Source organism: Xiphias gladius, chromosome 15, assembly GCF_016859285.1.
Source record: "Xiphias gladius isolate SHS-SW01 ecotype Sanya breed wild chromosome 15, ASM1685928v1, whole genome shotgun sequence".
Taxonomy (NCBI): domain Eukaryota; kingdom Metazoa; phylum Chordata; class Actinopteri; order Istiophoriformes; family Xiphiidae; genus Xiphias; species Xiphias gladius.
In genome coordinates this window covers 7,967,460-7,992,726 of record NC_053414.1, presented here as the reverse complement: position 1 = coordinate 7,992,726, position 25,267 = coordinate 7,967,460, and the positions used below count along the sequence as shown (strand labels likewise).

Here is a 25,267-nt window from a genome sequence, read left to right as displayed (position 1 = left end):
AAATAAATAAATAAACCGTTATTAAAATAAAGAAATTCAAAACTAAATCCGCAGGCTACTATTGAAATTTATTTAAACAAAATAAAAATTGATCTATTTTCTTTCTTTATTAGGCTAAGAGTGAGCAGCATAGAGCTAATGGAGGTAGCACCCCTATTGTGTGATGAGGGGAAGCCTATAAACACTCCTGACCTGCTTCTAAAAACGGCTCCCTGGCCCTGTAACGGCACAATGCCTCACTTTCGCTTTGAGGAAGTTGCCAACTTTGAGGACACGGCCGCAAAAACCACTGATGACGGTGCTGCGCTGCCGACATTTTTCCAATGCAGCACAAAAAATTCAGCAGAGGGAGCGAACTCCTATAGTGCGTTGGTTTTCTGACCACCTTGGGGTTTTGCGCTCGGCCATTTTTTTTTTTGCTCCCAGTTATTCTCTTAAGACAGAAAATGATGTTTTTCATCCTTCTGGTGGTTTCTTTGATGAGTTTTCTGTGCGACTTCCAGGTCTCCAGTTGTGGTAAGTGAGGTGGTTTTGCCATCTTGAATCCGCCTTAAAAAGGGGTTTTTATTGTCATCAGGCGTCTCCCTGTGTAAATTAGACTGTTAATTATTACTATGATGATCAGAACCGGTTGTTCCAAAAATACATCAACAACAGGAAAAGGAAAAAAACAACAACCTTTGAGTTTTAGTCTTAAGAACTAAAGGAAGCAACTTTACAATTCAAGCCGTACTTTAATACAGGGAGATTTTATTGTCCATTTGGACATTAATCCGTCTGGTTTTTATTTATGCACTAATTTTGTTCCTGCAAAGCTACACAAAGTAGGTAGTTAATATTTTTACTATTATAACAACAATAACTATTGTTATCTTTTGAAATAGCAGTGGAAAATGGGTTAGCAATTAGTACCTGGTCAGTGCATATTTTTTATGGAATTAGAAACTAAGTTATTAATTGAAAGAACGAATAAATCGATTCACTGATTAATTGATGAGAGCCAAGCAAATGTCTTGGATAAATAAAAACATAACTACATCATGTAAAATTAAAATGTACAAAAGTTTCTTTTACACACTATACACAGCTGTATATGCACCAGTCAGCCGCAACATTAAAACCAGTCACCCGTTTTAAAGTTGTGGCTGATCTGCCACAACATAACCGTGGATTTACAGCTTCAGATGCTTTAATAGTGTATCTGGTTGCTGATTTTACATCAAACCGTTTAAAATCACAGCCTTTCGTGTCTTTCCCTACAGACGAACACTGTGCAGATAAGCCCGTGTTCACCCCACCCAGGCTGGTGGTGAAGCATGGCGACCCCACCAGCGCCACCTGCTCCGTGTGCCAGTCCACCTGTCGCGACGACGTGTTTGACGTGGAAAAAGCTCTGGGAGTCCTTACAAAAAACGGAACCACCATTTTATGGACGGTGGACAGAATGACTGAGTGGGACACATCTGCCCTGTGCTTTTATAGGAATGCTTCTGATTACCAGTGCTGCAGCGTCCTGCCTGTAATTGCATACAGTAAGTTACCTTGATGTTGAACAAAACACTTAACGGGATCTATACTCTCGAGCTTGATTTGATTGTCCTTCCCTCTGTGTGTCTCTCTCAGCTTGTCTCTTCTTCCCCGTCTCCACAGAGCCTCCAGACGGCGTGTCCATCGGCCTCCTTGATCACTCTGGGCCGATGTTTGAGGGCCATCATTACACCCTGCAGTGTGAAGTACAGCGCGTTGCCCCCGTTGGAAACCTCGCCGTGACCTTCTACAGGGGGCAGACGCCACTGGGTCAACCACAGTACAAGAACAGCACAAACAAGAAACCAGTGACTGAGATCTTCACTCTGAGCATCAGCCCCAGTAGAAAGGATGATGGAGTCCAGTACTGGTGTGAGGCCGAGCTTGAACTGGGACCTGGAGGACCACAGCGCCCTCCGGTGGCGGTGTCGCAAAAGCTCACCGCCACCGTCCACGGTGAGTCTGACAACAAAGTCGACACATCTCAGTGTTGCACTGAGCCAAGTACCAAAACCCTGACTTTCACTTTTCAATCCCAGGATGCAATTTATTGCCTTTTTCACGGTCACACCTGTCAAAGAATCAGGGAAAAACAATAGGGACGATAAGGCTTTCAATTATTTAAGTACATGACTTTTATTGACATTTGTATCCCATTTTTTTCCTGCACCTGTCAGCCTCGTATAAGAATAATTATTAGCAATATAGTTCATCAATCACTGCGACCTAGGTCAACAGCAGAAAAACTGACGGATGGATTAACTGAATTTAAAAAAAAATTTTTTTTAATGAAACTGACACTGGAGCTGCTCCTTACGGTGTCAAATAGGAGCGCGGCATCATTCTTCTCATCTAACTCTGGGAAAAGGCGGTGGACGCGCTTGTTTCCCAAACTGTCGAGGCCTTTCCTGTAATGACCCCTTTCACTTCCCCGTCGCACTGGTGTGGGATTTCCCTCCCGCCTCTTGCCCCTCCCTGCGCTGTCAACGCTAAGATTTTATCCCGCTTCTTCCCTCTTTCCACCTGAACCTCCGCAAATGTGTCATCCCGAGACTCGAAAATGCAGCTGAATCAATCGATAATTGGTGCCTTCCTGATTTCATCAAATAAATGACAACCACGTTTATTTTACCCTACTGTTTGTCTTCCACTCTCACGCGGAGGTGGTGTTTTCACTGTTGTTTGTGTTGGTTGGTTGGTTGGTTGGTTGGTTGGTTGGTTGGTTATTTGGTTGGTTCGTGTGTTCGTCAGCCGGATTAGGCAAAACGCGCTGAAGCGCTTGGCTCCAAACTTGGTGGGGGGGATGGGGCACCGGCCAGGCGGGAACCCATTACATTTCTGTTCCGATCCAGTTGTTGTTGTTGTTGTTTTTATTATTATTTTTTATATCACTTCCCTTAATATTGCGAGATGGGGCCATTTCCCCCTGGGCTTACCACGTGCGGAATTTTTAAAACCTATTTCTGCCCCCCCCCCCCCAACTCGGCACTTTCCCTCTTCCTCACCACATTCCAATTTTTCCCCATGAGATGAGTGAGTCTGTGTGGATGTCCAGGGCAAAGGGTGAGGAAAATTACGAATGTGGTGAGGAAAAACAGGAAGTGTTGAGTACATAGATAGATGATTAACTGTGCGCAAAGACCAAAAAAGAAGAGGAAAACTGAAGAGCTAAAAAATAAAATTTGAATAATTTAACTAATGGTTTGAGGTAGGGAAGTAAACAAAAACCTTTTCTCGTTTTTACCAACTGATTTGAAAAATATCCAACTTGCAGTACATTGTGTTAATGTTTAGAGTTGTATCTGTGACTCGTCTGATAACCTTCTTACTGCCTTTTTGTCAGTTTCGGGGCTCCACATTTTTTTACTGACAACAGTAACGTAAATATGGATGATGTAAGGAGCTGCTGTCACAGGTGGGCGATACCAATACACCCGACCAATCGAAAGTTGGAAACAAGTAACAAAAGAGAAAACGCGGTCGATGTCACTCGTTGATATAAAGATGTTGATCGACAGCATCCCACGTCAACTGTCTGTCTGTCCGTAGGTTTGGAGTCAACCTCGACCGGATTGCCGCCAACAACCGCAACCTCGGCTTCAGAAACTATATCAACAGCGCTAACCGCACAGATTCACAAGTTTGGAATGTGTTTCATGCTTTTACTCCCCGTTCTGGTCTGAGTTCATACCCCCAGAATTTGAGAGCTTTTTTTTGGTCTCCAGAAAAACAACATGTAATCGAAGGTATGTAGCTCACATCTGATGTCAAGAGTCAGTCCTCCAGATGCACTTAGACGGCAGCTTGCTGTGTAAGAATGCTTCTTTTTTTTTACAATGTAATACTCATATTTAACCACCTAAGGCACTATCCTGTAAGTGAGCAGTGTTTAAATGTTTTTGGTTTTTTTTGCTTTTCTGAAAATGTTTAAACAGAACACACTGTAATAAGAACATTCTGTGATAAGTTAGAGTTGCCATGTTTTACTGACAATTAAAAATCAGTGAAAGCCTACAGGCATGCTAGCAGCTCTGCAAGGCTGTACCCAGGCTGCAACACTTCTGTATGGAGCGGAAAGAAATGCCACCACGAGGCACAGCGGAGCTAACGTCGGCATAAAATATGTAAGCATGTTTGCCACGTTAACAATTTAAAATCTTGGCCCGACGGTGGCACTAGAGGAAAAGTCAGGACAGCGCCAAAATCATTGGGACGCGTGATCCGGGAGCAGCGGACGTTTGTACCAAATGCTGTGCCAATCCTAGTACATGTTGCAGGGTACCTGCATATTTTTTTAAAGCACACATTTAAGGATTTTTAGGACCTTTTTAATACCTCGAACAGGAAAAAAATACCACCATCACAAGAGCAAGCGAGATTGCCAAACTGAGCCACAGTAGACACCTTTTATTGAGCTTCATTGAATTTGAATAACAGAAATATTCAGTGCACATTAGCTAACATAACTGCCTTCTCATTAACCGAAATAAAACTGTACAGCGGTAGACCCAGTCCAATGGAAAAGAATGTCCCTCTGCCTTTACCATCTAATAAACGCTGTAGAGACAACTTGACAACCCCAGTCGCTACAAGCCTCTGACCTATGATCACCAAAATGTGTACGTGAGACTCCAGTGCTTTACGACCCATCGTCCCAAGTTTGGGTGTTTTGACGCAAAAATTCACATTGCGCCTCGTATGAATCGCTGGATGGTTTTCAGCCGGCCAAGATAATTGTTGTCCTTCCGCCCACGTCATCCCTGCGTTAACATTTACCCAACGGCCGAGCCTGCATCGCCTCCTCCCGCGTTCTTGGTTTTCTTTCCGCCACGGCCTTCAAATCGGAAGCTGGACAAAACACGTTCTTCCTCTGGGTTCCAGACATTTTTAAGACATTTTTATACCTTGAATATCGAAATCTAAATTTAAGACATCTTAAGACTGTCACGGCATTAGCATGGATAAAAATATGTTGTAACATTCATGCCACCGTGTGTAGGATTTGAATATTCTTAATTTTGGCATCAGCGGTTGCTTCGGAAAACCCAAATGGATCTGACCAAGGGGACACCAAGGGCCGGGACATACTCGATCGGGACTAGTTTGTACGGTGTGTTGTCCGACCACGTCGGAAATCAAGTGTTGACACTTTTTCTGAATGGCAGGGTGAAAAGCCGGCCGTCATGGAGGGCGACACAGTTGAAGTACTGGGATAATCGCACATATTACCAGACTGTCCGGGTGTTGCATTGGTTGCGCACATGAAAAGTGACAGAAATAGTTTTGGGGGGGGGGGTGTTCTCTATTTGATAAGCAGTTCTGATGCGGTATACTGGCCCCTTACGATGAATGTGCTTAAAAGCAGCACATGGGCCGCACCAATTTTCACCTGGATTTTCCCTCCATCTCTTTTATTTTTTTATTTTAAAGACCTTTGTCTTCAGAGCAATTTTAAAGATGCTAGAATAAAATAATTAGTGGCTTTAATTGCAGTTGTTATTTTTTTTTTTTTTTGGGAGGGGGGGGGGGGGTTTGTTTGTTTTTACCCTTTTTATGGTCATGCTCATCAGCAATTAATTAGAATAGAGAATTCTCCATTCTTGATTCAAGATCACAGTGTAGACAGGGCACACAGATACAGTAGCTAATGTGCACTTGCATCATTTTTCACACCCATGTCTTCTCCTGGAAAAGCTGAACTACACCAGGGCCTGGTAAAACCCTCTGATGCAACACCGGAGTATGGTATTGCCCTGCTACAGGATGATGAACTTGTTTGTGTGAATGTTGATTGAAATATTTACACAGTTTACAAGAAGAGAAAGGGAATGTTGGAAAGAGAAAGAGAAAGGTCATTTAAAGTTTTCAGTTCACCCCTTGAAAGATAATGGAAACTACTTTATTTAGCCTTTTATTTGATATGACAGTAGTGGAGGGTTTAAAGGTAAATTCTATATTCATGAGCTTATATATAGATAATAAAAAGAATCAGAAAGTCGGGGATGTTGTCCCTGTGTTGCCGACTAGTTTCTCATGATGTTATTATTGTTTTCTTATTATTTAAATACCTAACAAACGGGTCACTTTTTGTTTTCTGTTAAAAGATCGTGCCACTGATTTTGAACTCTGAAGCCCACTTGCTACAATTCCTTCACTCTTTACATTACTTCTGACCATTTTGCAGACCATGCTGTAGATTTGTCTCTGAAGGTTTTTTTTCCCCATTATTAGTATGATATTAAAATCAAATGGCAAACTACTGAGATCCTCACAGTTAATAAATGTTGATGTGATATTATTTTTTGAGAATTAAATATTCCCCTCCCCTGCTTTGTGTCAACTGTTTTGGACGTGGTAAGAATCCTAACAGCTGCATTTGACCTGAAACATAAAACTTTTTGGTAATGTTTAAAGTTTGAGACACAGGTTTCACTGATTTTTCAGGTACTGCCGTGGCTTTAAAATGGGCCGCCAAATCATAAAAACCCATAAAAATAATTTATGGTGAACTAAATACAGAAAATAAAAGTGAAAAATGGAAATATCAGAGGAGCTCCGTTATCTCAGTATTTCTAAAATCCTGTTAAGTTAAACAAACAAAAACGATTATAAAGAACACAGTCAGTAAGTGTAATGTCATTGCCATTATTGTTTTCCTACGTTTTTAGAACGTGAATACGTCATATTTGTGTTTTATTCAGTTAAATACAGTATTTTCATTATTCTTGTTCATGTACACCATAAGTTGATAGGAATAAAATTTGAGCATTTTAATCAATCTCCCCTTTGAGTTGAGATTACAATCAAAGCATAATTGTCCGAGTCCATTTCCTCTCATTGGAAAGATGAGTTCCTCCCTGAGTTACTCAGAAAATAAACAGCGTTTTCATCTTGCACCACAGTTTTTAGGCATAGCCGTTTGTATAATTCACAGTATTTGGGGCTTCCTTCATTATTATTATCAATAAGCACATTATTCACATTATTATTTCTACTTTTTGTGGTATTTGTAAAACTCAGAACAGCTTTAAGGTTTTCTCTTCCAACCAGCAGGTCTGCATTACTCTCTGCTGCAGTGTCTTTATTCAGACTACCACTGGGACCAACATAATATATAAACGTTACCTGATTATGACGTTGTCTGAAAATATAACTTTTTTTTCTTCTGATGTCTTTATTAAGGAATAAAACAAGTGTGTTACCTTATGACATGCTATCAATACCTCAACTAACTTCTAATATGAAAGCGCTGAGCAATTTGTGACTTATGTTGAGCATCTGAGGTGTGAATCCGGTGGTAAAAGCAAAGTGCAACCAGCACCTGCCCATGGTGTCTAGAATTGCTCTTTTAATAAAAGACTAATGCGAAACATGACAATTAGAGGAAAGAAATATAAAAGATAAATTCAAATATACAAAAAATACAGAACTAGATTTCAAGTTTTCAAATGTACATGTCACAAAATAGGCAAACTACAGTATTTTTTGTGCAAAAATGCAAATGTACAGGGCGATGCGAAGGAATGAAGAGAACAATGTGCTACAGACAAGAACAGAGATCTGCCCGAAATGGCAAGGGAAGAGTTCGACTCATCACAGTTTAGTTAAATTGACACTGGTAATAGATAGGTAAAGAAAGAAAAAAAAAAACAATCTAAAAAGAGACACAATGTAATGAGGCTGTAAAAAATCATTAAAACAAAAAAAAACTTTGAACAATGGGGAAGGTGGACAGCAGAGAGGATAAAGGATTTAGAGTAACAATTAGTTTTACAGGCGGGTAGAGCACAGCGACGTCAATGAGGACTGACCTGCTGAGGTGTATTCAGGTTGGGCTCGGTATGCTCACAATGCATACAAAATTAAGAAGAATGTAACCAAGCAGACCTGAGTGGGTCATTGTAGGTTGTCATTCACTGTTTATTCCTTTATAAAAGCCCCAAAGAGAAGTGGAGGGAGCGCTGCGGATTAAAATGCTGTCAGGAAAGGCCCATTTTCAGGTTTTTCCCAAGAAAACAAGGAACGCGGCATAAACAGGTGAGATGACTAATAATGTGTCCTGTGAATGAGTTTTCCGAATAGTTTGGCACTTGTGACTAAACTACATGACCTCAGCGACTACTACACTGCCCACGTGACACTGTGGCAACACGGACACTGCAGCTGACGTCAACGACAAATTTAGCTGTCGGCTCGCTCGAGAGCAAGCGCGTTTGTTAATACTTCCTATGAAAACCACCTAAATGTCACCCAGGGATCCACTTCCTCATGATAACGCTTAGGGCCTCTACGTTTACTACGAGGATTCGCGTCTGCGTTTCAGTGCAGAACTGGAAACCTCTGGATACTTTGCGCTCGACACGGTGAATTCATTCGCTTGCGCGTGACATCCAGTGTCCGAGGAAAGGCCGATGTGTAACGCAATGAGGGATAAAGCATATTCACAGTGGGTACATTCAGCACTGACTTCAGCCAGAGAGGTGTCATTTTTGTTCGCGTGTGACTCCTCGTTCCCAGTTCCCTCACCCAGTCATTTCATAAGAAACGAGGTGTCAAATCAAAGGCCTCTCTCACAACCTGGCAACCCGCAGTTTTGAAATATGAATGCGTTATAACTGACACACAACGCATTCATGACCTGTAGTGTAGTTACAACTTGACCCCGCATAAAGAGGGGCGCGTTAGAAAAGTGGCTCCTGGTGTCGTTGCGGATGCGTTGAAATCACTGACCTGCAGTGCACCACGGCTTCTCCCGGCGGCCCTCGCCGGCTGCTGGGAGTCGCACCTCACAGGCCCCTTGCGTGCGATCCGGTTGTGCGGCTCTGCTGCTCTTCTCCTCACACCGAGGGGCTGTTAACAATATGGACTCCTGGGGGGTGGGGGTGGGGGGGGTTCAGAGCGGAGGTAATGACAGACTTAAAAATAACCAGGCAGTGACGAAGAGCAAATGAGGAGGAAAACTTGGGACGTGATACGTGGAGTATGAAGGGAGGGAGCGGACGCACATATACGGAGGCAGGACCAAGGTAACTAACATTTCCACCCCCCTGATGTGAAAAGTTGTTTTTTTTTTCTGGAGTGTGACTTATCCTGGTTCGGAAGGGGAGGAAACAGGATTTTCGGGGGAGAGATAAGGGAAGGCTGCTTCCAGACCACAACAACCCCCCCCCCCCCCCCGCCCCATCGAAACCAAAAGTCCAGACCGTGTAAAACTTTCTGCTCTATTGTCTGGACCCGAGCGGACGAAAATGACTCAGCTGTACTCAAGTACAATTGTGAGGAACTTGTAATTCCAATACCTTGTTACAGAGAAGCACTGCACTTTCTCGCTGTGGTATTTATTCGTTACTTTGATTTGACCTGCGAAGCTGACTGGTATTAAAAACGGCTCCTAGGCGCCTGCCCATCCACGCGGGTCTTTCTGGTTAGGTGTCCGATCGCGCCCCACTCAGGTCGGAGTTACGCCAAGTCACATGTATTTCTAGGGAATTTACATCAGGTCACTGCAGGCAAAGAGGAACGAAGGAGTCCGAGCGGCAACCGTTTACTCGAAGTCCCCCTATTTAGCGTTTGGGAAGTACACGTATATTCATTATCTGCCTACACACCAGGAGTCGAAGGCGTGTAAAAGAAAAAAAAAATCCGTGAGCCAACACTCATTTCACGGTGACTGCCCACAGCAGGGGCGCGGAGAGAACCAGGATTTCCCCGCGATCACACCGCTCCTGGCGAGCTATTTTCATTTTCACTTACAGCCCCACAGGCCGGTGACGATGGGACATTTTTCTTTCTCTTTCTCTTTCTCTTTTTTTTTTTTTAATCGCGGGAGCCAGAGATAAAACGCCCCCCCTCCTCCTCCTCCTCCTCCTCCTCTGTTTAACGTCGAGCTGAGACCGCGAACCTCATTTACTGCTGCGCTCTCACGTCGTTTCGGTTTCAGACGGACTCTCCCCCGAGCAGCCGCGGGGCTCAGCCATTTCTCGGACGAGGCGATGTTTTACCCTTTTATCTTTTTGGTTGCTTGTCTGGCGAATCTGCTGCGCGACTTCCAAGTGTCCAGCTGCGGTAAGTTTTCTTTTTTGTTGTTGTTTTGTTTTGTTTTTTATACGCCTTTCACACTTCCAACTTAAAACACGTCTCCCCTTTTATCAGCCCATGTACTTTCATTTTTAACGGCGTGTTTGCCGAATCACTTTTTGTTTGACCTGTGGTATTGTATGTATTTGTAGCGTATGATGCAGCCTTTGCAGTGTTCTTTATAGTGTTGCATGGCGTTTATACAGTTGCTGTAGTAATGAAGGTTCGGGAATCACCCTCCTCTGGCAGAACTGTACTTCGTGAATAGTAATCGAACGACATCTGGATCTGGAGCGGGTTGCAGAAACTCGCACAGCGTAGACCCGAGATAGCGATATCTTTGCCTCACCAGTACTGGGCTACAGTCAGTTCTGGGAGTGAATCTGTAATATTCGGCGAGCCGCCGGAAAATAGCCGTAGACCCCAGGACCCGTAACCTCATCGGTGGATTCGGGGATTGATTAGAGGCAAGCAAATCGATCGGAACAACGTGACTGTGTAAACTCAGATTACCAGCAGAGTGCGAAGGAATAACAGTTTCGACGTCGTGTCGAACAACTCTTACACCCTGCCCCGACACCTTCAGGTACATTTGGGTGAATGTCATGTAAAATACTCACAAGATTATGTGGCAAATAACATCAAGGCAGGACAACTGCAAATGCTAGGTTTATAGGCCCTTTTAAGTTGCCTGGCAACATACCATCAGAGCAATTAAGGAGTTTGTTCAATTATACATAGAATGACTAAAAAAAAAAAGTGACAGGATACATAGCACTAATTAACTTTTGTTTTCTTGAATGTTTAACATGCTTTAATAGTGTATCTGGTTGCTGATTTTGCATCAAACCGTTTAAAATCACAGCCTTTTCGTGTCTTTCCCTACAGACGAACACTGTGCAGATAAGCCCGTGTTCACCCCACCCAGGCTGGTGGTGAAGCATGGCGACCCCACCAGCGCCACCTGCTCCGTGTGCCAGTCCACCTGTCGCGACGACGTGTTTGACGTGGAAAAAGCTCTGGGAGTCCTTACAAAAAACGGAACCACCATTTTATGGACGGTGGACAGAATGACTGAGTGGGACACATCTGCCCTGTGCTTTTATAGGAATGCTTCTGATTACCAGTGCTGCAGCGTCCTGCCTGTAATTGCATACAGTAAGTTACCTTGATGTTGAACAAAACACTTAACGGGATCTATACTCTCGAGCTTGATTTGATTGTCCTTCCCTCTGTGTGTCTCTCTCAGCTTGTCTCTTCTTCCCCGTCTCCACAGAGCCTCCAGACGGCGTGTCCATCGGCCTCCTTGATCACTCTGGGCCGATGTTTGAGGGCCATCATTACACCCTGCAGTGTGAAGTACAGCGCGTTGCCCCCGTTGGAAACCTCGCCGTGACCTTCTACAGGGGGCAGACGCCACTGGGTCAACCACAGTACAAGAACAGCACAAACAAGAAACCAGTGACTGAGATCTTCACTATGAACATCAGCACCAGTAAAGAGGATGATGGAGTCCAGTACTGGTGCGAGGCCAAGCTAGAGCTGGGACCCGATGGACCGCAGCATCCTCCACTGGTGTCGTCACAAAAGCTCACCGCCACAGTCCTCTGTGAGTCTGACAACAAAGTCGACACATCTCAATGTTGCTGTTTTGCACTTAGCAAGGAGGCAAGATTTGTCTTTTGTCTACGACAAAAGAAACAGCTCTCTTTGGTTATCACGTTGGCTTCTTTTGGAGTTTTGGAAGAAGTATTTTTGGCTGTTACCCTTTCATCTCATTGCTGGTTTTACTGGTTTGGCTGACCTTCACTGCTCTCATCAGCGTCGTTTTCCTCGGCATTTGTAGAGAACAAAAGTAGAGCTAATAGGAAAGTAAATCTTGGACCACATTGATTCTTAGAGATTTGTCAGGTGGTCAGAAACACTCCAAATCAATATTTTATTTCATGTCTGCTGGATCACCTTCGCCGCATCAACCTAAAAGGTGATAACGTGTCAATGTTGGGTTTAAAACTTGTTTCTGCTGCTCCCAAGCCTCAAACAAGTTAGTTATTGTAGGTGTAAGTGTAGCGGTGCGACACTGTAAAGCCATGCTGTCCGCCACTTTGGTCCAGACTTAAATAATAATATCTCAACAACTACTGGGTGGATTGCTCTGACATTTTGTACTGACATTCGTGTTCGCCGTGTTTCGTATGCCACACATTGGTCTGCAAACTGCTGTTAAATAAATGAAGGCGATCGAAAAGTAACACTCTTTCCTCTGAAATGTAGTTGATTAAAAGTATATAGTAGCATAAACTGAAAGTGAAGGGCAACACCCTGTTATGGGCAGTACTCGGGCACTGTGATAGGGAACAGGTTTTCTGTCTCTTTTACAGTGCACTGTGTCGATGGATAAGCTGTTTAATTTTCAGAAATTGTTTCCGTTTTGCTGTAATGACTTGTTGTATTTCTCCCTCCCTCCCTCCATCAACGCACAGATAAGCCCCAGTTAGAGGAACCGTCACATCCTGATCCAATCACGGTCACAGAAGGGTACCCGCTACAACTGAACTGCGTGGCTGTGGGAAACCCCAGCCCCTCGTACACTTGGATAGTCCCACCACCCGTTCTCCCGCCCTCCAACAGCAGTGTTCTCACTATCAGATCCGCAGGTTTTGAGAACGGAGGCCAGTACATCTGTAATGTCAGCAACAACCTGGGGGCAGTCAAAGGGATTTTTAATGTGACTATCAAAGGTATGATCAGTTCTGTCCTGCCCAGTCTTCAGGGTTATGACTACTGGGAAGTGAGTCATTGGGAAAAAAACACAACATTGCTTTCAGTACTGCTTCGGTATTTTTTCGCATTGGTCTGACGTGTATTATTCTCTGTTCCTTTTTTCTTTACCCATTCCCCCTCGACCTATTCTCCGCAGCCAACATCATCCCATACATTATAGCCGGGGTACTAATAGCTGGTCTTCTGGTTATCTTCGGCCTGACGATGGGCGTCAGGCGTTACTACAAACTTCACCGGACGGGACGGTACAATCTGAAGGACGTTTTTCGTTTTAATGCACAACACGTTGCATTGCCCACTACGGAGTAAGTCCGTGGGAAGGTGTGAAATCGGTATGGACAGTATTCATGGACAGTTGGAGCAGCTGTTTTATGGTTAGCTGCAGAGTTTAAGGTGCCGACCATCAACTGTAACGTCCGAGGTTTGAGCCTGGCCGGGGGCCTTTGTTCCATCTCTCTCGCCTTCATTTTCCGTCATCTGTCTAGTGACGCTATCTGATGCGATGATGATGAAAGAAAATGCCCAACATAACGTGATTAAAAAAAGAGCCGAGGTCCTCTTTCGACTTGTGTAACATAAGTACTGAGTGGACCAACGACTGAATGGTCACTTCCTCTCCTATACCCAACTGTTGTGTTTGCAGGAGCTTCGGTTTAATGTTAGGCACAGCTGTATTTAGCCTAATCCCACCAGAAGTCTCTGTATCTCAAGTTTAACACAGATAAGCTTAGGGTTTAGGCCACAGACGGAACGGTGAAAGGAAGCAGCACAGAAGTAATTTTCCATTTCAATTAAGCCACCTTAGGGCTCACTTAAGTTTTATAATTGTGGGTTTTTTTTTTGGTAAACAATTACCACAAAATAATTGCCACACAGACACCTGGGGTCTTTGAGGCCCATGATGCTGTGGAGCCCCACGACAGTTGCCTGCTTTACCTGGTTGGTGATCTAGTCTTGAGTAAGATAAGCTCACTGTTTAGGGTTTTTCCATGGGAACTGAGTAAGAAAAATATAGAATATCACGAGTCTTGTGCTTGAACTCATGTACAGCCTCGATTTCGGTCCGGACACAATGGGCCTGTGGTTCTCAGTAGGTTTGTCGTTCAAGAAAACACTTCTGCTCTTGTATCTCTGTTGTCATTTCTGCATCTTACTGTCGTCTGTTTGTATTTCTGAACTGTCACCTTAATGGTTTTAGAACGTCGTGCCTCTGACAAACACTGGCACATTTAGAGAAAAATTCATTAGATTAATGTCTATTTTTAATTTCTGTTTCAAAGAAGTTTTAGGACCAGTTTCACGTAAACTTAAAAACTACATTCATGCTAACATATTTATATATTGTTCATTTGTTGAGGTGAACTTGCTGTTATACTGTTTTTCACTATTTTATTTTGGTCATGATACTGAAAAGACTTTTGTACTTTATTTAGAGAAGTGGTACATATAGTAAGTTCCATATTTTGTTAAAATCCTAACACTGAACTTCACAGCCTTGTGTTAAACCCGCTTAAAGCCGGAGCATGACCTTGCAATAACCCACAGCCACTGATTCATCAGCAGTTCCTTTGTGTATGCGCTTATACTCCGGATATGTCTATGTGTGTGCACTTTGTTGTTGCACAAGCTGAGTGACAATAGAAAAGAGGAATTTCTACAAGCGAAATCTGTATCATAATGAATTTCACAATGGAATTCCAATAAAGAATTATACACTGTGAATAAGTTTATTTACAAAGCATGAATAAATGGTATCATTTCCCAATCCCTCTCATTGACATTTTTATTGCATTCTAAAGTAGTTTCATGGAATAAGGTACTGTCTATTAACAGTAAATAAACGAGACAGTGTTAAAACACCACAATACTGATGCACCAGCATGTTAAAAACAGTACATTATCCGCTTTTTATCTTCTAAATATGTCAACTTAAAATATTAAAGAATCTAGATTGGCCTTAGATTCCAGTTATCCAATGTAAGAATCTGGCCTTGCTTCATCGTAAATGAAAGATTGTTTTACAGTGTGGCAAAACGGCAAGTGTAGGAAACCCCAAGTGGATGTAGTAGTTACAGTTTCCCTGTCTGTGAGAGTCTTCGTCAGAACTCTGGTTCTCCGAGGCCTTTGCAGGAAACTCCACTGCAGAGACAATTTAAGGTGGAGCGAGTAAATCCCAGGCATGACAATGCCCTCTCTTTCTTTTCCTTTCCCTTACAGGAAGAAATTTAGAGGGAAGGAAAAGAAAGAGGACATAAAGAACAGTTTATTTTAATAGATAAACTATTGATGGTGTCTTCCTGTCATAGCTAATGAAATCTCAACCTGCAATATCTGCACTGCCATCAAACTACTGTCCATTTGCTTAACTGTAGGCTTTACAATAGAGCCGTCTCAACCAGTGGTGTAGCACCTAAATGCGGGCCCCATACATATATGGTATATATACGGTATATATAACCGGATCGACAAATAATCACACGTATCTGTAGTGGTCATTAATAATCAAGAGTTTGTAACATAATCAAGAAAGCATGAACAATCTGAAATGTGAGCATCTGTCAGCCTCTTTTCACAGGATAGCGTAACTACCGTGTGACCCTCCTGCTAGTCTATGAGATTTTGCAACGTTATAGCACATTCGTTCTGTCACGGGCTTTGAGAGGTCTTCATTGGACCCTGGGAATAAGACACTCCACTGTACATGTCCAAAAAAAGTTAAAAACTGAGACCACGGGATAAGAAACTGCTTCCACTGTCTGATGGATTGGTCTCGATACAGGGAGGGAGTAATGTTAAATAATACCCCAGTCGAAGTCGCTAAACTTTTCTAAAGCTGCTGGAGGTTTATTTACATCAGTAATGTTTCTAAAAACATTAGAAAAATTCACATTAGCTAACTATTTATATTTCAAAACTTATTATTTGAGAGGCTCTAATATAGTTTTATTGCAGGTTTGTCAAATGTATTCAGCCAACAGTAACAGAACTTAGTAAATACTTAGGTCCACTATTTCTTTTGGAATACTACATCCCTGCTCTTAACCCAGCGGTCGTCGGTGTCCCACCCTTTGTTAAATGAGCCCAATACGTAAACTGATCGACCGATCTCACTGTCAGTGAGCGTGTCGATAGCTCTGCCTCCCCGTAGGCAAAATGGGCTCTCGTGCTTGCTCGCAGCCTCTCCTTCTATGTTACGGTGGCAATTCCCATCAACACGTGAGCATCAAAGTTAAATTGTGCCCCGCGGACGGTGCCCGAGGCTGGTTACGATGCCTCTGTGGATAATTCACATTCTAGGGGTTGACCCATATGAAACCGGAAAGATTAGCGAGATGGTTGGAGGTGAGTACAACCTGTGTTGGTATCAATTCTCACCTATTTTATTTATTAGTTATAGTATGAGGCTTTTGTAAGCTCATATCACTTTCACCAGAAACTTTAGGCAAGTCACTGATGAGTTGGGTAACTATTCCGTAATGAGTTGTCATATTTGACAACTTTACAGTTTTGATCAAATGCATTTTTGTAACCTGAATTCTCCATGTTAATGTATCTAAACATTAATATTGATAAAATGCGATAAGAAGAACATAGTCGAGAACCACGTTAATAAATCTCGAATCGTCTTTTTTCAAAAAGTCGTGGTTATTCTACGAAAGGAAATGAGCATTACCTCCATGTTTGAAGCTCATTAGAAAATATTCAGAGGCTGAAAAATGGAAGTGGCGGGAAAAAGCAGTTCATGGCCCAGGACTGAAGCGACTTTACAGACATGCCCACACCTGCAAGGATGCTCCTGTTTTCTCACTATAGGGAAGAGATTTTCCTCACAGTCCTAAACGACTGTACTACAGCAGGTCCGTCGTGCAGCTCCCGCTGCCCCCGCAGCCACGCGTGCAACTGACAGGGGATTTACAAGTCCCGATTTTTGAAGCTACGACTGAGTGTCGTGGGCACGATTACGGCGAGGTCGCTCGGCCAGAGAGTGGAGAGCACACCTGTGCGCGCGGCCGTGAACTCTCTCCCAGTTGTCCCCGTGGTTTTTTACGGTGGCAAACGCCACGTGATTTGCGATTGCAATTGTGAGAGTGCAGGGTTTTGGAAACACACACGTCAAGGCCACTGTATTTGGTTACAGAGGTCTATCTGTCTGGGGCGCTGTGTTGTCGTCGTCGTCGCCGTCGTCGCAGTACTTCGCAGAGGCGAAGCTTGGTTCGCCCTCAAATTAACGCTAAATGGTTGCTTCAGCCCAAAGTGCGAGCGGATAAAATGAACCAAAATGAGATGGAAATGTTCTCTCCAGCGGCGTCTGGTCATTTAGGTTAGTTAGGTTTAGCGTGAGATATCTGTCTCTGAACTTTCACCCCAATGGAGGTGAATGGAATTTGGTGTCGTCGCTAAACAGCATTTAGAAAAAATTTAGCCGCAAACCATTTTCTCTCCAGATCGAGCCACGTTCACAGAACACATCGTCCGCAGCTTTCATCGGAGCTACTTTCTACTGAGGAAGTCCCTTTGAAAGCTACTGTAGCTACTTGCTTTTGTTTTCCCTTGTATTTTGTAAACGAAACATAACAAACTTCCGCTCCTCTTGATGACGTGTGTGGGTTCCCCTGCGCGCGCAGCTGCCGTTTAAACGGCCGGTGGCAGCCTGTCGCGCTCGGAGGACCGGTCCACGATCCGTCTCTGTCCCCTCGGCTCACACCGCGGACACCCTGTCGGTCCCCGGTCCCCGTGTCCCGTGTCCCAGCCGAACGGCCCTGCAGTGTCACCCTGCGGCGACTGAAACGGAAAAACGCCCCGGGGAGAGGGGCTGGGAGAGCGGCAGGAAGATGAGCACCGGAGCGGGCGTCGACTACAGCGTCTGGGATCACATCGACGTGTCCGACGACGAAGACGTCGCCAGTCCGCACGTCGACACGCCGAGCTTGTTCAGAATGAGACACCGGGTCAGCAGTGAAAGTTGTCGTAGCCGTGAAGTTTGGAGTCTTGTACCGGGTTAGTTTTAGCGGTAGAAGTGACTTTTTAGCGACAGACCGGTGATCGGATCAGCCCGCACGGGCAGAGTTTGACCGGCAGGTGTGACACGAAAATCTGCGACCGGTCAGATCCCGTGTCTTAAAGGATCTGCTGGCTAAAGACCGGCAGGGAAAGTTTATTTATAAAGCCCTTTTTTTTCTCTCTCTCTCTCTTAAACGGACGGGATTTACGAAAAGGAAAAAGAAGGGAGACGAGAGAGAACCAGCAGAGCAAAGGGTGCAGCCCATAGCGTGAAAGCCATAAAATCAAGAAAACGCTAGAAAAAGTCCCGAAAGATTGACAGTATTGACAGCAGCTCTACCAGTGGCCACCGGCTTCTGCCGGTACAGCTGTAGATATCGTGACCGTACCTCAAAACCATGCGGTCAGTGTTTGGCAACACCTGGCAAAATGTGGGACTGTGGGGTCATGATTTATTTTCGTTAACAGCTGTCCAAATTTATGGCCACATTCCAATATTATGGGGCCAATTTGTGACCCTGTGTAAATACTGGGCACCATTTTTATTTTTTTATTTATTTACTTTGCAATTGTTGCATGTGACCACGATTAACAAAAAAAAACAAAAAAAAAAGTGAGGCATGTCACATCACTGACAAAGTTATGATTGCTTTTGCATCGCATCAGCGGGAGATCATCGGAGCCTCGCTGGAAAATCGGCCAAGCTGATATTATCGGCCGATTTTAGCGTAACACAAATCGTATCGCGTGTCGGTTTATATGTCGGCTGGGAAGGAACAAGACATTGCAGTGCAGAAATGTAAAAAAAACAGTGTTTGACATAGATCATGAAAGTTCACTCTTCATCTTGGAAAAGGAGCGTTTGACTAGATCTTCACTAAAGGGCCACTTACTAGCTTTTTCCTACATTTCACAGTCTCCGATAAGTGGACTTTGAGTTAAGATTGTTTAGAAATGTTGTCGACACTACAGCTGATCTCGATGAGATGTCACTGAGAAGTTTACTTTTCAGCTTTAAAATTGGTTATAATTCGTTAACAAACAATCGAACCTATCCCCGTCAAAATGTTTGTATGTTTCACAGGTTTAAAAAAAATAAATAAATAAAATTTAAAAAAACTACATGCATACGAGCCAAAAAAGTCCAGTATTTGTTAGGCTCTAGAAATAATGTATCACTTCCCACAGTCCTTGTCAGTGTCACTTTGGTTAGAGGTCAAATATGAGGCAAAAATCAGAAGGTTGTGGAAAAAAAGATGTATATATTATGCAACTAGTATGGTTGCTACAGCAACTGCAATGGTCAAGCTCTGTTTGTTTGCCTCTAAATCTGGGTAATAAGCTTAACTTGTCGGTGCCCAGCTGTCACATGACTTGTTAGGTGAGTACTTGACTGGCTTTTAGTCTCCAGCCCCCCCCGGTTTCTTTGTGTGTTTTCATACCTGCATTTTCTTAATTCTGATTTCTGCGGTAGAATCAAAGCTTGCCGAGATGCGGGAAAGTCCAAGTACCGCCACTGGCTGACCTGTTCGAAGTGTCTCGGGCTGGTATCGTTGCTCATTTCAGCCCGTGAGCTTACAAATTTGGCCATCTACCTGCTGAAAGAATGTCGTGAAGATAAGCAGATGAGGCCCGACGTATCACTTTCATTCATACCTTTACTGTATGTCACTGCAGCCGGACACAACCCATAAAGCCTCATATCTACATGATATTTGAGATCTTTCTCCCACATCAGGCACTGATTTGATCTAGTTTTTAAATAATCGAAATGGTCTGCACATTGTGAAATGTAGCTTTTTTTTTTTTTTGACCATTTCAGCTCCCACCTAAGGCGTCGTATGTGTCATTTCATTTCATTTCTGTCTCCACTCTCGTTCCCTCTGGCTCGCCACAACAGGCACGGTTGGAGAAAATGGCTGAATTTCAGCAGAGGGGGGAAGATCTGGAGAGCAACTTTGCTGAATGCAAGAGGCTATTGGAGGAAGCCCGGGGACAACTCAGAGAGCTGGAAAAAGGAAGGAAGGAGGGAGAGGAGGACGTGGAGAGAGAGGCTGAGCTGAACAGAGTCCAGGCAGAAGTGAGAAAACTGAAGAAGGATGAAAAGGCGTTTGTGAAAATGATCGAGGAACACCGGCGAGAAGAAAAGAAGCTGCCCTGGAATGTCGACACTATCAGCAAAGAGGGTTTCAGCAAGGTACGGTGTGGCGTCAGGGTCGAAAGATTTGAAAGAGTTGTTTTGATTTGTCAGTATGCCGCTTTATCTGTTTTCCTTATCTTGTTTTCTAGAGTGTACTCAACATCGAGCCTGTAACCAAGGAGGAAACGGAGGAGGCAAAGCTGCAGAGGCACAAGACCTTTGTGGAGAAGTATGCAAAGGAAATCAAACACTTTGGTATGCCTTAGTCTCAATGAATGATGTTATTTTTGTCGAATTTTCCTTCCTTCCCCCTCGAATTGTCCTTTTCTTTAAGCTATACCCCACATGTTTCTTTATTATAAACTATCTTAAACCCCGCAGGCACTCAGTTTTCACGGTGTGTAGACGTGGGAATTGTGTTTTCACTTGTAGTGGGAAACAGCAGGTGGGACAGGGAACACTCTCGGTGGTGGTGTAAAGATAAACTGCAAGGGCCAGCAGGCTAACAGCATTCCACAAGTCTAAAATTATACAGCATCTTATCAAACACTCTCTCGTGATGAACTCACTGCTGCTTGTAGTATTTTACCAAGACTTGCAGGAAAATAAATAATAATTCCTGAAAATATCAATCCCATGCCCCCTATGAAATTAGCTGGACATTGCAGAGCCTCATAGTTTTGTGTGTCGAAGGTCAGTTGTGTCAATTCAGCAGCGGAAGCAAACAGATCTTGCCCTGAAACGGGATGGAATGTTTTGACTTTCCCCTCCCTGGTAAGTTCTTACCTCAGCCTCGTGTAAAAATGTCTATTTTCCACACACAAGCCGAGATAACCCAGATGACACTGTCAGGGTTAAGTTCCCCTTTCAAAAATGTTGAGCCTTGAACATTTTTTTTTTGCAACCTACTTCTTGTTTTTTTGGGGTTTTTTTTACTCCTTTCTTGTCAAAAGACAAAATAGCCATTTTTGAAAAGGGAACAAGTTGACATCAGTTGTTTTATTGTCGGTCACCAGGCACCAGTGTTCTCATGACTTAAGCCATTTCAACACCGTACAGACTTGACTTCTCGTTTCGAAAAACCCTCTGGAGTTCCAGGCGAAGGCAGCGTTTTGCTGGATTTGTCTGTGTGTGCATCAGGTATGTTGCGGCGTTGGGACGACAGTCGGAAGTATCTGTCAGACAACCCACATTTGGTGTGTGAAGAGACGGCTAACTGCCTTGCTGTCATCTGTGTTGACCTTGAGATAGACGAGGTGAGTGCCGTGGGAAGAGTGCGTGCTTTGGATAAGAGCAACTACTTCAGCCAGGCAGAGCCTTGTGAATCTCTCCGTGTACTTGTAGAAACACGCACTGATGGAGCAGGTAGCCCACCAGGCCATCGTCATGCAGTTCGTCCTGGATTTGGCTCGGACACTGAAGGTGGACCCAAGAGGCTGCTTCAGACAATTCTTCTCCAAGATCAAGGTCTGTAAATAAATGTGCATGTCCTGATTGACTTTAAAAAGAAAACCACACATACAATGCGCGACGGCCCCACCACCGACTCCAGCCCAACAGCCAGTCAGCACATCTTAAAAAGTCAAACCACATGTACACACACCCAAGCCAACAAGGAGAAAATAAACAAACAAAAACCAAAGTGAAAGCCAGAGTTCTTAAGCACAAATCAACAATAAACAAACATATGAATAGATCAAATGGAATTCAATCAAATATAGTCTCCAGTCCACCTTATATATGTGAGTTTGGGGTAACCAGACATCAGTAGCCATTTCATGTTATGTATCAAGTAGTGCCAGTAGTTATTTTTATGAGAGGGGTCTTCCACACAAAGGACCACTTGCCCCTTTAAAAGCAAGGTTCTCAGGTCTGCAGCCAAGTAGCGAAGTAGTACTAGAAAAAGGATCCAGACCTTCAGAAACAACCCGTTATTCCCCGTTATAAAACAGTCCACATTCTGAGGATCTCTCCGTACCAGAGGGCAACAGTAGGTGAGGTATCTTTGATCCTGTTTTGTTTTTCTGCACAACAGGATCAAAGATACCTTATCAAGGTATCGTTCAAGGTATCAAGAAGTTTATAGTATGATAAGGAGAGATGCAATTACCTGTAGGGAGGAGCTAAGAGGAAAAGTCCCGGGCCCTTCCCACTGAGTTCCCTGGAAATAAATGCCCAATCTAGAAACTTGTCCAATTGATTTATTTAGTGCAAGGTGACAGGAGTGATATGCAGCCGGCTGAGAATATTGTCCCGAGTCTCCCTTAATCTGTTGGGTGTAACGGTAGAAATAATTAAATCTAAAGCCACCTGCCGGTCGTCTCTGATATACTCACTACAAACATCTCTTACCCATTTAAATGTAATATTTGGCAACACATGCACTGGGGAACAGGGAAGTGAATAAAGTGACGATATGAAAGGCTCTCTGTTTTTGCAACCCAGAAATAAATCTCTCCACGTCTCCTATAAGGGAAGGTAGTAGGTAAAGAAGTAACCCGAGAAGATACGAAATGAGGCATTCCATATCTTCCACCTCAGACTGCAGACAAGCCATACCAGCAGGCATTCGACCACGAGCTGCAGTCGCTGAAGGAGCGGGTCCGCAGCTGCGCACGGATTCGCATGGAGAGCGCCATGAAGGAGCTGGAGGAGGAGCAGAGGCAGGGGAGACTGGGCCCAGGTGGTCTGGACCCCGTAGAGGTCTATGAATCACTGCCTAAGGTAACCACAAACACACGCATGCACACGCATACGCTTGTGGGAATTTCAGGGGACACGTTTGCCACAGGGCAGCTGCTGCTCTGTGGCGTGGAAACAAATGATGCTTGCGGGTGAATTTTTTGACTTAAAATGCAGAGTGAGGTGACAAACAGCAGGTTAATATAAAATGAGTGAAAGTTGATATACTTTTAATGTTGAAATGACGAGATAATGAAGAGGAAGATAATGAAGGATGGTTTGTAGACATTGTTTTACAAAGTGATGTTTGTTGTGAGGCCAACAAATTTCCAATCGCCGGACAGGCCTGTTAGAGTGTCTCTCATTTCATCCCGGTTACACAGCACATTCAGTTCAGCACTTTGTTCTGATGTACCAGCCGAAGCTACAAGGCGATGATGAACCTGTACACACTAGCATTCGCCGCCTGGCCACAAGTTATCGCGTTGTTCATTTCTAAAACTCACGAGTATTAACAATAGCACATAATGTTGGAATCATTTCCAATAGTGTCCATTGTGTAGGTATATTGTTTATACTAAGCATGAGAAGGAAGGAATTGAGATCATGCCAGTCTATCTACTTTCCCGCTATTGTTTTCCACATTTACTTTTTCTTTCTTTACTATCTGCTTTGAGAAAATGTGTTTGTTTTTTTTCCCCACAGAGTTCACACCTGGTTTAATGTTTATTTATGTCTTATTTATTTCACAGATTTATTTTTATTGACATTATCAGGCGTAAAGAATGGTTGACATGGGGAGCGTTATGCTAGTACAACAAAAGGGTCTTTTCACTTTCACACATGTTATGGTTTACATCTTATAGGCACATATTCACTATGGAGTTCATTTTTACAGTATTTTACATTTTGTTAATATTGTAGTCACAAGGTAAAGGTCAGTGTCTCCATGTAGTTTATTTCATTGACAACTGTGGTCCAGTCATTCTTTGTTGGAGGGTTTGGCTGCAAACTACTACTTTCTTCCCTCTTTTTTAGATGTAGCCTAGATTTCCCATTTATTGCTCCAGTCGGCTTCAGCCATCTCCAGGCCAGATTCTTTTTCCCATTTGTCTCGCATAGACAGTGGTGTACTTTGATGAGTTTTTTTATTTTATTATATATTTGTGATATTAGATGTCTGATATATTTAAGCTTACATACATCATTGAACATATTGACCAAAGTAGGTTCACTCACTGGTTCAGTTTCTTTACTAAAGTCATCTCTGACCTGGAGAAATCCAAAGAATCTTTCTTTTCATGGTTATATGTATTTGAACGGGGTTTTGAAGACTACAACGTTTGGAAACCTGTTTTGTTTTTTTGTTTTTTAGTTTAAAAAAAAATATAACTACAACTTCGTGTAGTTGGTGCAAGAAACTGCATTTTTTTTTTTTTTCCTTCCAGATATCAGATCGTTGTTTGTATATTGTGAAGCCTGCGTTTGCGCAGTCTATTGATGCCATTTAGATAATGAGAGAAGACAATACGTGGCTCAGCAGAGTGGACTCTGCTCCCTGTACAAAGCAAATAGCATAATGTACTTTCCTTCAGAACTTCAGGACAATAAAATTAAGCCCAAATGTAAGGAAACTGAGAAAAGGAAGGTGCATAATTAAAGTGATCGTATGCTGACATTTTAAACATGCGATTGAAAGCATTTTTTACTCCTTGGCTCATTCAGATTCAGTGCTGACGTAACCGTTAGGCAGCGCTCGGTTCGCTGGGTCGCATTAGTTCCTTGACAGTTTCTGTTTTATAGGAAATACAAAGGAGCTTTGACGAGAAGAACATTCAGATGCTTCAGGAGGCTATCAACAAGCTGGACCCTGAGGTGAGCGTGTTTTGTAACCGAGACTCCCCCTGAATTAGTAGTTTCCAGTCAAGAAACGTAACCGAATGAGGACCTGTCCCCGTGTTTCTCTCCACAGGAAGGAAAATACCACCTGAAGAGGTGTATCGACTCTGGTTTGTGGGTACCAGATTCAGGAGAGGGTGACGATGAAGAGGATGAAGAGGACGAGGAAGAGGAAGAGGGTTAATAAGGGAAGGAAGAAGCTAAACGAATGGCAAAAGGCAGAGGGATAATGTTTCGGGAGGCATCAGTTGAACTGATGCACCTGTTCTCTCCCTCCATTTTGACCCACATCATCACTTTTAGACAACCTTCCTTTCTGTGTCCTGTGTAATTTGTTTGTGGCAGCTTTGTTTGCAAATGTCTCAGTTGACTTAACTTGACTTTAAGTAATGTTTCATACATGCAGCGTAATGTACATTGTAGTACATGGTTATAGCATTTCCTAGGTAATATTAAGTCTATCCACATCAAAATGTGTAATTTATACATGTTTTAAAATATAGGAATATCTAATGTGCATGTGGACTAAACCATCGTGTGATTTTAAAGATAAAATAGCTACAGCTATTTGCAGCCTAGTAAAAGAACAGTGTTGAGGCACGGCTCGATCAGTTGTTACCGAATCAGTGTAATTGGAGACAGTTTTTTTTTTTTTTT

The 25,267-nt window shown here is 43.3% G+C and overlaps 2 protein-coding genes across 6 annotated transcripts; both read left to right on the top strand.

Moving 5' to 3' along the window:
- Positions 1 to 368: 368 nt before the first annotated feature.
- On the top strand, positions 369 to 14,667 carry LOC120800415. Its single transcript, XM_040146505.1, has 9 exons — positions 369 to 516; positions 1,263 to 1,532; positions 1,651 to 1,983; positions 3,577 to 3,704; positions 9,867 to 10,092; positions 10,993 to 11,262; positions 11,381 to 11,713; positions 12,588 to 12,845; positions 13,025 to 14,667. The coding sequence occupies exons 1-9, from the start codon at positions 447 to 449 to the stop codon at positions 13,195 to 13,197; spliced, it is 2,061 nt and encodes a 686-aa protein (XP_040002439.1). The 5' UTR covers positions 369 to 446; the 3' UTR covers positions 13,198 to 14,667.
- Positions 14,668 to 17,613: 2,946 nt separating this feature from the next.
- On the top strand, positions 17,614 to 25,189 carry cdc37 (cell division cycle 37 homolog (S. cerevisiae)). 5 transcript variants are annotated; one of them, XM_040145585.1, is made up of 8 exons: positions 17,614 to 17,837; positions 19,790 to 20,086; positions 20,179 to 20,284; positions 21,170 to 21,285; positions 21,374 to 21,496; positions 22,571 to 22,753; positions 24,515 to 24,586; positions 24,684 to 25,189. In XM_040145585.1, exons 1-8 carry the CDS (start codon positions 17,721 to 17,723, stop codon positions 24,792 to 24,794), a joined length of 1,125 nt encoding a protein of 374 aa, XP_040001519.1. In that variant the 5' UTR covers positions 17,614 to 17,720; the 3' UTR covers positions 24,795 to 25,189. The 5 variants fall into 5 exon arrangements, with proteins under 5 accessions (XP_040001519.1, XP_040001520.1, XP_040001521.1 ...); XM_040145586.1 differs by having other exon boundaries at positions 17,725 to 17,886; XM_040145587.1 differs by having other exon boundaries at positions 17,725 to 18,292.
- The last annotated feature ends 78 nt before the right edge of the window (positions 25,190 to 25,267 follow it).